Here is a 14,593-nt window from a genome sequence, read left to right as displayed (position 1 = left end):
CTCAAAAGCCCACCAGTTTGGTTTCTTTCTACAGTGGGAAGAGCTTCAGCTATAAAAAGGAAGTTCTGACCTATGCTACAGTCTTAAAAACACTATGCTGAGTGAGACAACCCAGGTACAAAGGGTTCATGCTGTGTGGTTCTATAGACATGATATGCCCAGAAAGGGTGAATTCACAGGGACAAAGCCACACCATAGGCTGCCAGGAGACCGCGAAGATTAGGGAATTAAGGAGTGCCTGCTGACAGGTGTGCTTGTGTCTTTGGGATGATGAAGATATTCTGAAACTGTGGGGATGGCTGCAGCAATTGTAGGTCTACTAAATGTTGTGGAGTTGTGACACTTCCAAGCATTAGGTCCCCGTTGCTTGAATTTTGCCTTTTTAAAAAAGTCCAAAAATTGTAGTACTGATGCACACCATCAGGATCAGGGTTTAAGGCCAGCCTCAGTTACATAGAGTTTGATATATGCTATCAGAGACCTTGCTTCAAAACAAACATAAGCCACCAAGTTTGACAGCAGCTTGGCACAGGACAAGAGTAGCTGGACCAAGCCTGAAGCCAGGAGAACAGGTTGACTGGGATACTGCAGGCTGGTCTTCTTCACAATTCTCTTCGTAGCTGGATTTCAAACTGGGATCGGGGTAGGGGTAGGGAGCTTCTTTCTGTATTGGAATGCTGGCCTGCGGGTCTCTGAGCTCTCGTTCCTTTCCTATAAAATATCTGCTTCACTGTCCACACCAATCGAGACAGGTTGCCGGGGGCAGGGTGCGGTCTCAATGAACATGTGATGGACGACAGCTGTCATGGTGAGTATTGGTGGTACCTCAGGGAATAGGGTGGTCTGAGGTCCTATGTACAGAAAGCTTGTGGACTGGGAGGGTGAGTCGGACTTGGGACAGTGTTACAAGTCACCTTGCTAGGATGGCTTCCCTTAGAGTTACCCTTGTGATATTCAACACATCAGATACTAGACAAGGGCTGTCCCTTTCCCCACTCTTGGCTGCTCCACTGCATTTTTGAGATGTGTACTGCCTGGCCCTGCCTGTTGTTCTTGCCTGGCTCCCATTAGAACTGGCGGTGGGTGCATCTGTCTAGCTCAGATCTAGTGCGTGCCCAGTAACAAAGGAGCCTGGAGCAGGGTACTATGCATTTTCAGAACGATACCTCAAGAACAGATTAGGAGTTCAGGGTTTTGTTCTGGGTTCTGGGGAGAAGGACAGATAAACATAGAGTTAAGTACCAAGAGTTACAGCCCTTACCTAGTCAGGCAGAGCCCTTCCTGGGAAGGAGGAGCCAAGATGGAACATTTCACAAAAGAGCTAAGGTCTGGGTTAAGCTGATCTCCAGTGCTGGGAAGAAGGAGTGCATGGCAGAGGCAAATGGTAGCACATGAGTCCCATCTGAGACCTTCTGTGGGATCCAACAGATGAATGACCTGGTTAGAGGGCTGAGCCAGCAGGGACTAGCATGTCCAGCAACTCCGGACCCAGTTCCCTTGCCCGGATGTGGGATTGGCCTCCTCCCTGTATCTATTCCCAGCCCCCAGCCTGCACTCTTACCCAGCTCCGTGGTTCAGCTGCTACCTTCTGCTGTCTGGGGCCCAGCTGTTATATACTGGTCTCAGCCACCAGGCTTCACATGGGCCATCTGGGTGGTTCTGCACTCCAGCTGCTGGCCTCTGAGGCCTAAGTGAGCAAGAAATCTGGGCAGGATAGCCTCTTGTCCTGTAGCCTGGTCTGAGGGGAAGCTCTGAAGATCCCACCTCTAGCTCTTTGTCTGTGCTGGGGCTCAAAGCCAGGAAGACCCTGAAACTAAGCCTCTTTTAGTTTCTCCCCAAAGCCTTCCTATCTGTACCCATATTCGTTAGCTTACTTCCTCTGGGCTGGAGGAAAGCACTTCACTAAGGAGGACAAGCTCTTTAGCTTGCTGTTGAGAACTGATCTCCCTGAGATTCTCAGCTCAGGCTCTTGGAAAACAGGTGGCCATCTGAAGGTAGCATTGAGTAGCTTTGCAGCCAGTTGGCAGAAAGAACTGTGTTGCTGATCCTCAGAGTCAGAGCTCCTTCACTCGGTCCTGAGACCGAGGCCCTACAGCCCCTCACTGGTGAATCAGTATAGGGAGACTCAGCATCAGCTGCTTAGAGCACTGAGGTACCTTGGACCTTACTGATGTCTCTGCAGTACCTGTTCCTACCGGGACCTCTGCAGCTAAGGCCTGTCCTAGCCCATTTCCCTTTCCCCTCTCCCCCCCCCCCCAACTCCTGCCCCGCAGACAGACCAGTGGGAGGACCCTGCTGGATGCTGGCTTGCAGTGACATGGGCTAACTGGAGGCTCACTAGGGTAGACACATTCCCAAGCTGGGAGGAAGGGTGTAAGCCTGGAAAGGGGTCACTGCTTATCTGTAGAACTTCTTGGGGTGCCCTATGGAGCACCCTGAGATACCTAGCATATGTCCTTGATCCTGAATGGACAAAGCTGCTAGCAGATGTCCTAAGAGCTGCAGGCTGGTACCAAACTCTCTCTCAGCTGTTCAGCTGCTGGCCCCCAGGTGCCTGAAGCAACAGACTCTACAGGCCAGTGAGGCCGGGTGCCATGTGACCTCCAGCTCCCTCTTTCCAACCCTGTGATCCTCCGGCAGGCTTGCACGTGGCCTCTGGGGAGACAGAAACAAACTCTCAGATCTTGCCACTGGGAACCTTTCAGCGCTGGAGGCTGCGGATGCTTCTCTTAAAGGGCCATATCACTTTAATTCAAAGCAGATCCTTGGAACAGCTGTCTAGCTGCTGGCAGGAGGAAGGAGGAGGGAGATGGGCTGGCAGCAGGAGGAAGGTATCCTCAAAAAGGATGCTAGATTCATGCTCAGAAGTAGTTAAAGCAGAGACAGATAAGGCTGAGGAGCAGGTCCAGCTCTCAGGCTCTTCCTTCTTTCAGTAGCTGGGAGAAGGCTTCTTCTCTCACAGGAGACACCTGAAGCTGAACAGGTCCCTAAGCAGTGGGTTGACTATTCTTGTAGCCTGACCCCTGGAAACATATGTCTGTCTGTCTGTCTGTCTGTCTGTCTGTCTCTCTCTCTCTCTCTCTCTCTCTCTCTCTCTCTCTCTCTCTCTCTCTCTCTCTCTCTGTGTGTGTGTGTGTGTGTGTGTGTGTACAAAGGCAGGGTCTCTTTGTATAGGCCTGGCCATCCTGGAACTCACTCTGTAGACCAGACTGCCTTCAAACTCAGAGATCTGCCTGTTTCAGCCTCCTGAGTGCTGGGATTAAAGGCTTGCACCACTACCATCTGGCCATTGGGCATATTTAATGAAGAAATGACATGGTCTCTTTTGTGTATCAAACAGGACCTGAGATTCTTACTTGACCAGGTGTCCTGCCTGTAGACTGCTCACTGAGGTCAGACATGGGTAGCTCTGTACATTAGATGATTCAGACAGGCATTCATGCACCTGGTCCTGAACTGGACTGGACACAGGGACCTAGACAGAGGGTGTGCTTCTCAGCTAGGTGGCAAATTTTGATTTGGCTGTCTTGCTCCAGTCATTCATTCCACTGACCTGGGGACCCTGAGCCACTGCTGTCCATGAGGGGACTCAGTTCTTGATTCATCCAGCTGTAGAGGGGCTTCAGAGAAAAGAACGAAGGAGCTATGTTTTGTGTCATATTGTGTAAGAAGGAGGAGATGAAACCAGGCAGTGGTGGCCCACGCCTTTAATCCCAGCACTTGGGAGGCAGAGGCAGGCGGATTTCTGAGTTCGAGGCCAGCCTGGTCTACAGAGTGAGTTCCAGGACAGCCCAGGCTATAAGAGAAACCGTGTCTCAAAAAAAAAAAAAAAATCTCGAAAAAACCAACCCAAAAAAAAAAAAAAAAAAAAAAAAAAGAAAAGAAAAAGAAAAAAAAGAAAAAAGAAGGAGATGATAGGAAGCTACAGGTGGTTCCCCCAAGCACCTTTTTTTTTTTTTAAGATTTATTTATTTCATTTATATGAGTACACTGTCACTGTCTTCAGACACACCAGAAGAGGGCATCAGATCCCATTACAGATGGTTTGTGAGCCACCATATGGTTGCTGGGAATTGAACTCAGGTCCTCTGAAAGAGCAGTCAGTGCTCTTAACTACTGAGCCACCCCTCCAGCCCTCCTTTAAGTATCTTGACATACGTATTTGCTGTTTTTTCAAAGAGAAACAAAGGTTACAGAATAAAATTGGCTTTTTTTGTGGGTGGTCAAGGGTGGGGAGGAATGGGTCAGGGTAAGTCTTGTTTTATACTTACAATTTCTGAATCAAATAAAAAAACTAACTTGAAACAGTGTCTCACTATGTAGCCCTAGCTGTCCTGAAACTCTTTTTGTGTACCAGGCTAGCTGCTAACTCATAGAGAGCCACCTGTCTCTGCCTAGGGAGTGCTGAATATTCTGAAAGTCAGAACAAGGTGATAAAACCCAAACTTTAAAATTCAGTAAAAATAAAAATAAATCAAACCGTTACCCTAAGCTAACTGTGATATGTAGCTGTATATGTCAAATGGCAAAGTGAAGAGATTTCAGTTGCCTGTGGATCACTCTCTGGCTACATCTGTAGGGTTGCTTCTAGGATCAGCAGATTTGTTGTCCTCAAGGTAAGCAGCACCATGCAGCAATGTGGGTTGGGACACACGTGATGGCAGGGAAAGAGCAGATTCCTTCTTCTTCCTCTTTCTCTCCTCCTCCTTTCCCTTCCTTTTCTTCCCTTTCTCCTCCTTTTCTTCCTCCTCCTCTTCCTCTGTTTCTCTTCCTCCCCCTTCTCCTCCTCATCTTCCTAACCCCCTCCTCCTTCTTTCCCAAGACAGTGTTTCTGTGTGTAGCCCTGGCTGTCCTGGACTTGCCTTGTAGACCAGACTGGCCTCAAACTCACAGAGATCCTCCTGTCTCTGTCTCCACGATTGAGTCCTGGGACTAAAGGTGTGCGCCACAAAGCCTAGCTTTTTCTTCCTTCCTGACCTGGAATGTCCAGCACTGGGATGTCCAGCTCTGCTTTTTGCCAGTGGTAGAACATCTGCTTCTAAGCTTTGAGATTTCAGGATGTAGCAGCAGCGGCAGCCTGTAAGTCCCTTGTTGTCTGTCATAGTGCGGATAAATAACACAAGACTCTCCTAGCTCCCCCACTTACAGACAACAGCAAATCCTTATGCTCAGTCCCTCCAACACCAATGTCCGAACCTGTCAGGTGTTTGCTTTCGTTTGAGACAGGGTTTCCCTCTGTATTCCTAACTAGACTAAAGGTCACTAGAAGCCCGAGGCAGCTTCAGACTTGTAGTGACCTTCTGCCTTGGCATCCCAAAAGTTTGTTTCTTTGGAGAACTATCATATATTACCCTGACCTAATTATGGAAGAAACTAAGTAGTTTTCCACTAATATTCATTTATTCACTTTCTTATTTTAGATGATCGGGGTCTCACTATGCTGTTGTGAGTGGCTTTTTTAACCCTCCAGGCTTTTGTGATTTTTCTGTCTTCATCTCTCAAGTAGCTATCGGAGACTACAAGTGCACACCGTTCCCTGCATCAAGTTTTAGAACATAATATTCTGTATTTTTCCTTCTTTAGTGAGATATAGTCTAAGGACAAAAATAACTACAAAGATATCTTTAATCTCATTGTCTATTTCTCTGAGGCAGGGTCTTACGTATTTCAGGCTGGCCTCGACTTCCTAGGCAATGGAGGGTGACCTTGAACTTCTGATCTTCCTGTCTCCATGTCCTGAGTGCTGGGATAACAGATATGTATCATTGTGGTACAAGAAGTTGAAGCTAGGATATTATGCATACCGAATAAGCACCCAAACAACTAAGCCACAACACCAGCCTTTGTCTTCGTTGTTTGGTTTGTTTCTTTGGGTTTTTCATTTGTTTGTTTGTTTTCAAGAGTTTCTCTGTGTATCGCTGAAGGTCCAGAACTCACTCTGTGGACCAGGCTGTCCCCGACTTCAGATATCAGCCTGCTTCTGCCTCTGAAGTGCTGAGAGTAAAAGCAAGCACCACCACCGCTTTTGTTTTTGATGGGACAAGGTCTTCCCATATAGACATGTCTGTCTAGAAGTTGCTGTATAGCTGAGGTTGGCCTCAAATTTAATCATGCTTTTGCCTCTTAAGTTCTGGTATTATAGACATGTGCTACCTCAGCTGGTGTGTGCACGTGAGCTTCACATACTTGTGAGAGTAGAAGCTGTTGTGGGAGCCTGTTCTATGTTTCCACAGTGGGTTCTGGACTTTGAACTTAGATGTTGAGCTTGTATGGGTCATGGTACCAACTCAGCATTGCTTTCTTCATATAAAGTCTCACTCTGTAGCCTAGGCTCCCCGGGCCTCACAGTGTATTTCAGGCAGACCGCACACTCAACCCTCTTGCCTCAGCCTCCCACATGCTGGGACTGTAGGTTTGAGCCACTGTGCCCAGTTATACATTTCTTATTGTTGTTTGTGATGATGTTGTTACAGTAGCTCTGAAATGCTTTTTTATTATTATTTTTTAATTTTTAAAATTTCTTTCTTTTGTAATGCTAGAGTTCAAACTCCAGATCTTGCAAATACAATCTACACCTCTATCCATGCAATGTATCTTAAAATAGAAGATTTAAAAAGAATAGTATAACTGAACATTCTCACTGCAGAAAAGAGAACTTGTATTGAAAGATACAGATTTCTTTATTATTTATCTTTTTTTTGGTTTGTTTGTTTGTTTGTTTTTTGTTTTTCGAGACAGGGTTTCTCTGTGTAGTCCTGGCTGTCCTGGAACTCACTCTGTAGACCAGGCTGGCCTCGAACTCAGTGCTGGGATTAAAGGCGTGCGCCACCACTGCCCGGCTATTTTTTTTTTTTTTTTCAACACAGAGTTTCTCTGTGTATCCCTGGCTGTACTGGAACTTACTCTGTAGACCAGGCTGGCCTTGAACTCAGAGATCTGCCCATCTTTGCCTCTGGAGTGCTAGGATTAAAAGCACCACCACTGTCCAGAACCACTACTCAGAGATAGCACCACCCACAATGGGCTGGGCCCTCCCACATCAATCACTAATTAAGAAAATGCCCTACAGCTAGATCTTATGGAGTTATTTTCTCATTTGAGGTTTCCTTCTTTCAGATGACTCCAGCTTGTGTCAAGTTGACACAAAACTAGCCCAGACAATTGTCAAGAAAATAAATAAAAAGGGCTCATTCATCAATTGGCATTGAAAACTGTTGCATAAATAAATGTGGGAAAAAACATGGCCTTGTAGTCTTAAAGAATCAGCTCACAGCTGACTTATTGACTACCCAAGGAACAAGGGTCCTTGATTATGGGGAATGACTTTAAGTGGTCAATTTTCACACACTCACTTTCAGAACACATTGTATCTCTTGAGGGTCTGCCATTTTTCTCATTACACCTCTCTATAAATGCTTTGCCAGAGGACTCTAACTGTGGGACAGTTGAAAGAAAACAGGCTTGAGGGTTTTGGTTTTTTTTTTTTTTTGGTTTATTTTAAATGTTAGTGTGTAAAAAAGAAAGGAAGAAACCAAAGGGGGCCAGGGAAGGTGTGCAGCTCAGTGAGAGTCTAAGGTTGCACAGAACCATGTAAACTCTTCACATTCTTTTTCTCATGCAGGAGGTGTCCATGTTTGTCAATACACAAGTGTGACACAGATCTTGTATGCCAGCTTCTCCACTCTCAGATTTAAGAGATTTCCACAACAATCCCAAGGATCACAAGTATTTCACTTTCCTTGTCGTCATGGTGACAAAGCTAAGAGAGGGCTTGAAATCAACAAGATGGCTCAGCAAGTAAAGGTGCCTCCAAGCCTGATAACCTCAAATGTATCCCTCAGTTCCACAAGGTGGAAGGAGAGAACAGATATGCACACAGGCACCATATCATGCCTATACCTCCTCTTCCACAGACACGCAATAAAAAAATACACAAAATATAACTATTATTACTTTTGTATTTCAAGACAGGGTTTCTCTGAGTAGCTCTGGTTATCCTGCAACTCACTCTGTAGACCATGTTGGTCTTGAACTCGGGGATCTGTTTTTGCCTCCCAAGTGCTGGGATTAAAGGCTTGTGTTACCATACCAGGCTCAATAAAATATTTTTCAAAAAGGTTGTCACCATGTGAAGATGATGACCACAGGGACATTTGAGAGGGTGAGGGAGGCAGGATCAGTACAGGCAGAGTAGGTACAAAGGCCAACTCTGGTGTGGGCATACCCAGCACAGGGTAGCAGACAGGTAGCTGGTGGGCCCCAGGCTGGCCGCAGGCAGCATAGCTTTCTTGCAAGCAGTCTCCAGAGCATGGAGGCTTCCAGGAACATGTGTCTCAGGATGAAGGGACAATGCCCCTGACAGAAGAGTGCTCCTTCCAGGAACGAGGACCATTTGGGCCGCGCCGTCAGGACGCCAGTGCTTCAGCAAGGCAGAGCTAGGGCGCCGGGGGCGGAGTCTGGGGCGGGCCCGGAAGAGAGTCGACTCCGCCCCCAAGGCCGCGTGGCTGTGCGTCCCGGCTGTTGCGGATAAAGTTGTTTGAGGCGAGCCGGCTGCGGTCACGTGAGCGGAAGATGGCGGCCCCGGCGGGCGGCGGGGGCTCCGCGGTGTCGGTGCTGGCCCCAAACGGGCGGCGCCACACGGTGAAGGTGACGCCGAGCACCGTGCTGCTGCAGGTGCGACCGCCGGCCCGGGTGGGGAACGGGCGGATGGGTGGACCGGCAGACCGCCCGGGGTCGCCGCGGCAGGGCCCGCCCCTGCGGTTGCTCCCAGGGCGGTGGGGCGGGGCCTGAGGCAGCCAATGAACGCCTTTCGCGCGGCTGCCCGCCCCATCCTCTGGCGCAATGCTCGGGCTGGGTCCCGGGGGCGGGGCGGGATACTCGGAGGCGCGTTTCCTGAGCATAGTGGGGTCTATGCACCCCACTAACAGGGTTGTGCCATGCGGGATCCAGAATCTTCGGCGCTTGTCCGAATCCAGCCTTCTCGGCCACCGGGAAGAGTGACATTCCTTCCTGCTGAGCTCAGGGGCGTCCCTCCGGACCCTAGGGCCTCTCTGTGTTCCCGGAAGTGAATTTTGCTAAGTCACTCACTGCTTTTGTGATTGTTGCTGCTCGTGACCTCGTATGAATTATACCTGTTTGTTAAACCTCTGTTGTTAGGTTGCAAAGGCGTACACGATTCATAACTGCCAGGAGCACACAGGGTGAAATGGAGAACCCAGTTCAAAAATGAGGTTCTGCCATATCTTAACACAGCCCCATAGCCCTTTGTAAGGACCCATTTGGAGCTGCGCTCCTGTAGAAGAGGGTTCTGGTCATGCAGCAGTCGCATAAAGATACCAGGTCACAGAGTGGCTATGGACCCAGTAAGACAGATTGTATTTGTAGTTTGAGGCCACGCAGAGCCTAGAACATGGGACCGGGGATGGACAGGCTGGGTCATAGTTGGAGGATTAAGTTAGTAATGAGTCCCCAGTAGGAAGGAGAAGAGTAGACAGGATTTGCATGTACAGTTTGCTTGGACCTGTTGAGTGGGATGTTTGGTGGGCTGGCCAGTGAGCCTACCAGTTGAGGTCCACATAGGTTTTACTGACCATTTGTCCCTTAGGTACTAGAAGACACATGCCGGCGGCAGGACTTCAACCCCAGTGAATACGACCTGAAGTGAGTTTGCTTGGACTCAGCTGTGGGCTTCCCAGTCCACCTGGTCCTTTTCTCAACACATATACTCTTTTTGCCTTGGAAGTGCCCCCTTGGGTACTTTAAAACAACAGAAGATTATCCTCACCCAGTTCTGGATGCAAAGTCCAAAGTGACCAGAATGTGGCTGTACTCCCCCCCCTCCCTCCAAGACAGAGATTCTCTATGTAGTCCTGGCTGTCCTGGAATTCACTTTGTAGACCAGGTTGGCCTCAAACTCACAGAGATCCTCCTGCCTCTGCCTCCACAATGCTGGGATTAAAGACCCCACCCCTACCCCTGTGGCTATACTCTTGAATGTTCTAGGGAAGAGGACTTGTCTCTTTCAGCTGGCTATTCGGGTGTTCCTTGGCTTGTGACTGCATCATTGCGACCTGTGCCTTGATCTTTAAATGACCCCAAAACAGAAGTCACTGGGTTCAGGGTCCTCTGTTCAGTCCAGGTGACCTCATTTAATTTACTCCCTTAACCTACAGTCATAAATACCAGTGACAAATAAGGTCATTTTCACAGGTTTTAGGGCAAGAACAGTGATGTCTCATTTGGGGCACACTGTCTAAGCCCACAGTGCAGGGTTTTGGCTCTTTGAGTGTGTAAGTTCCTGGACAGACAAAGAGAGGTGGATAGAAAGCTGTAAACGGATGGTCACCCTCCAGCTGCTGGAGTTCTCCCATGTCTGGGTCTCTGTCAGGGTGTTAGTACTAAGAGAGGGGTCCTTCACCAGGTCCTCGGATCTGAGGCCATAGGAGGGATGGATGCAGGTTTCTGTCTTATATATAGCTTTTCACCTTGGAGCACGTTTTCACAACATTGGCCTAACACAAGAGCCCACTCTCTTAGCTTTCCCCATGCTGTCGTATGGGCTTTCTAGGAAGAAGTTTCTTGGAAAAGATATCTGTATCAGGCCATTTCAGTCTCCGGCTCCTATTCTGGTCTAAGAATACCAGAACATGTGCTCTCTTGTGGCAAGCTCTCCTACAGTATCCTGCCACAAAGCTTTGTGCCAGCTCTGATCTGTTAACCTGCCTGTGGTCCACGTAATGCTGTCTGGTTAGAACAATGATTATAGATTGAGCCAGTTCTTCTACAACACTGCATTAGCCCTGCCCTTGTCTCTCCTTTCCATCCTCTGACTGTAATTTGTTTAAGAACTGCTCCCACTGCCCTGGCTGGTGCCTGCCTGTAAACAGAGCGGCCTCTCCTCTTCACCCGTTGTTCTTGGCTCTCAAGCCCGTTGTCCTGGTTTGCACTAGCATTTTCTATGGAGTTTGCTGTTTTTGAACCTATGTTGAGGATTGGGATCAACAATGGCCAATCACAGTCAGCAGATGAGAACCAGCTGATGAGTTTGTCTTGTTCTCAGTTTCTTTCCCTCCCTCCCTTCTTTCTCCCCCTCCCCCTCCATCTCTCCTTTTTCCTTTGTGAGAACCTATGTAGGCCTGGCTGGCTTTGAGCTCACAGAGATCCTCCTGCTAGTACCTCCTGAGTATTGGGATTAAAGGGGTGTGCTACTACACCTGGCTCATTGTCAGTTCTTCCAAACACCCTTGGGCTTTATTAATACCCTTGGGTCCAGAAAACTGTTATTTCCAACAGCATCACTGTTATTTCCACAGTGACAGTTGGGCTAGTCACTGTGTGTATTCAAAAGTGGTTGGGCATAGACCATATATTAAAAATTCACACAGATTTGTCTGTCTGGTTCTGTAGTTTCCTGTTGTCCTCCCGCAGTCCTCAAGTCTAAGGCATGCAGCTCTGTGTTTTCAGAGCTGCGGATGGAGCTTCTCTTAGACATGTGAACTGTAGCAGGTATAGTTCTCATTCCCAAGGAGTCTTGGGACCTAAGGCTGTGGGTCAGGATGAGAAGGCTCCTGAGTGGAGGCTGTGGCCCTCCCCTGGTGATTCCCCAATGGCACAGGGGAGCCACTTTCCCTTTTCTTCCAAGGGGCAGGTATTGGCTTCCTGTTGGCCCATTGTGGGATTCCAGGAGCCATGCATCAAGGTCCAAGTCTGCCTTTGTGTGGCCTGAAGTGTCATTCAGTTCTTCAGTCTGGACCGACATCTTGGAGGCTGTTTGCTATGTGTGCTTGAGCCTTCCCTGACTTCCAGATCTCTTGCTCCTTCAGTGCGTCTGAAAAACCAGATGTTTAAAGCCCGTACAAGGCCTCAGAGCCTCCCTGCTCAGGAAGCCAAGGGGGTTTCAGGCTTGCCTTGTCCTCCAAAGGGTGGGGGAGGCCCTCCCCTCCCACCCCCTCCCGCATCCGGGTCAGTCTTTCTTTATTGGTTGGAAGGCACTGAGCTCTCTTTAGGCCTTCCTGCACACAAACCCCTCAGGACTTAAGCAGAGAGGTGATGGCTAATGTGACTGGTCTAGTCTGGTTTCACTCTGAATGTCTATAAGGACATTGGGCTGGGCTGTCCCAGAAGTGGTTTTGTAGGATCTGCCTGCTCTGCTTGCCTCATGCTCCTTTGGATAGCAGCGGGCAGGGGTTGTGGGGATGGGGCTTCTTGGTGTATATTGCCTGAGTCTGAGCAACTTTGACAGTTGCAGCGACAGAGGGTAGCCTGTTGCACTCACCTTGCTCTTGCTTGAGACAACTTTCTTTTTATTTTTTCTTTACATTTTATACATAAGTTATGTGTGGTATGTGCGTGCTAAGCATGTTTGTGGAGGTCAGAGGACGACTTGCTGGTGTAGTTCTTCTCTTGTACCATCATGTAGGGCAAGGTTTTACAACATCCAAGCTGGCCCCTATTCTCTGTGTAATCAAGATGACCTTGAACTCCTGATACTTCTATGTCTACATCCTAAGAACTGGGAATCCAGGCATGGGCCACCATGCCAGCGTTGTGCAATACTGGTGATTGAACCCAAGCCTCATGCGTGTAAGGCAAGCACTGTACCAAATGCACCACAGTCTTAGGAGACAACCTTCTGAGAGTCATTGGGGCAGCATCTGCTGTAGCATGTGTAGATTCCACCCTTGCCTTTTGAAGCAGCCCATCCTGTTCTCCTCCTCTCCATATCCCTGCCAGTCCTGTGCCTAGCTAAAGGTCCTGGTAGTCCAAGACTTTGCCTCTTGTTTCTTCAGGTCCTGACTTTCTGCTCTGGTAGCCAGGGGAACAGCAGGCATGGGGGGCTGTGTCTTCAGGACAGTTATGGCTGTGTCTGTTCTGCAGATTTCAGAGGACCGTGCTTGATCTCTCTCTCCAGTGGAGATTTGCCAACCTGCCTAACAATGCCAAGCTGGAGATGGTGCCTGTGTCCCGTAGCCGCGAGGGGCCTGAGAACACAGTAGGTGTCCAGTTGTGAAGCACAGTGGTACTGCTTCTTTCTCTCTGCTTGGGCTGTGGAGCATTGGATGGTACTTCAGTGGGCTGACTGGGAGGTGTGTCAGAGCTTTTGCTCATGGGCCTGAGAAGGGCTAGGAGGTTGAAGCAAATCCTGGGATTCAGTCTGCCTTCCTCGATCAGGCTAGCGTATTTCGTGCTTGAATAACTCAAGACTGGGAGTGAAAACTTTTTTCCGTTATGGAGGTTTTTTGTTTTTTTGAGTTTTTTAAAATTGTGTTGTTTGTGATTTGGTTTTGGTGGGGTTTATTGGTAGCATTTCCCTACCAGCTAGATGTTTCTGGTCCGAGATCCTGCACTGCCGTGTGGACATGGCTGACTTGCTTTCCAGCCGACCTCAAAGCAACTGCTTGCTTTGCCCACCAGCTGACAGCATCTAGAACAGCAGTTAACCAGTGGGTCACAGTGTCCTTGGGGTGGAATGACCCTTTCACAGGGATTGAATATCAGATGTATACTTTATGATTCATAGCAGTAGCGAAATTACAGTTAGTAACAATGGAATAATGTTGTGTTTGGGGTCCCCACAGCATGAGAAGCTATATAAAAGGGTCACAGCATTAGGAAGGTTGAGACCCTCCGCTGCTGTAGGGGATCAGGAGGACTTTCTCCACCTTGGGTTGTAGCTCACGTTCCTTGTTGAAGATGTGGTTGTTAGTAACAAACAGAAGTCGAGAAAACACCAGGCATCAGTCTTCCGTGTTAGGTGATAAACTACCCTGAAGTTGGTGACATCTTACTAAATGTTTATATCTCATGGGATTCTGGGGCTGGGTCAGGGAGTAGCTCATCCTTAGTCTCCTAGAGAGGCTACACTGGTGCTGTCTGCAGCCTATGTATGGGTAGTGTAACGGGTCATTTCCATGATGGCTCACTCACATGCAGCTGCATAAAGGTGCTTATGAGCTGGATGCTACTGCACTCTTGGGAAGCCCCTCAGGCATCACACCCCTCCTCAGTATGTGTCTCCCCAGGAGGTGGGGAGGGTCTGGGTCTGCTCTGCTCGGACAGAGCTCTTCTTCCTAATTAGGTATTCTCTCCAGGTCCGAATCGCTGTACAGTTGGATGACGGCTCCAGGTTGCAGGACGCTTTCTGTTCCCGACAGACCCTCTGGGAACTTCTCAGCCATTTTGCACAGACCAGGTGAGCATTGGTGGGCAGATCCCAGGCTCTTTCCCGCCCCCTCCTGGCAGAGGTCTGAAACCTACACTGTGCTCTGGCCAGGGCCCTGGCTCTTGAGCGTTTACAGTCCTGACTGAGAACACTGACTGGAGATGAGCATTGGGAGGCGTGGGCTCAGCTTCCTGGGCTGCTGGCCTCCTTGTCCTCCAAGAAGAGCAAGGCCATGCCCCCATCTTTGTTGGGACTCAGAAGATCCCAAGGACTGATGATGAGCTGCGACAGGAGATGAGATGGAGGGTGTGTCTCCTGTGTCCGTAAGATCTGTGTCTGGGATCCTTGGTTAGAGTGAGCAGACTGCTGTTAGCTGCCTGGCACTGGGACACTGCTTTATACAAATGAGTCCTCCTGAATCTGATTCTGTTA

General features: G+C 48.8%; 1 protein-coding gene across 2 annotated transcripts in view; it reads left to right on the top strand.

The window, feature by feature from the left end:
* The first annotated feature begins 8,481 nt into the window (after nucleotides 1-8,481).
* The window catches only part of Aspscr1 (ASPSCR1 tether for SLC2A4, UBX domain containing), a 36,716-nt gene continuing 30,604 nt past the window's right edge, over nucleotides 8,482-14,593 (top strand). The window contains exons 1-4 of one of the 2 annotated variants that reach the window (XM_028787865.1): nucleotides 8,482-8,673; nucleotides 9,605-9,660; nucleotides 12,877-12,991; nucleotides 14,091-14,191. In XM_028787865.1, coding sequence (XP_028643698.1) covers nucleotides 8,572-8,673; nucleotides 9,605-9,660; nucleotides 12,877-12,991; nucleotides 14,091-14,191 — 374 coding nt within the window. In that variant the 5' untranslated portion in view covers nucleotides 8,482-8,571. Of the gene's footprint in view, nucleotides 8,674-8,906; nucleotides 9,119-9,604; nucleotides 9,661-12,876; nucleotides 12,992-14,090; nucleotides 14,192-14,593 lie in introns of those variants that run through there. The other variant, XM_028787866.1, reaches the window with a different exon arrangement.

This window comes from Grammomys surdaster, unplaced genomic scaffold (genome assembly GCF_004785775.1).
Source record: "Grammomys surdaster isolate TR1022 unplaced genomic scaffold, NIH_TR_1.0 125688, whole genome shotgun sequence".
NCBI lineage: Eukaryota > Metazoa > Chordata > Mammalia > Rodentia > Muridae > Grammomys > Grammomys surdaster.
This window is presented reverse-complemented; position numbering and strand designations above follow the sequence as displayed.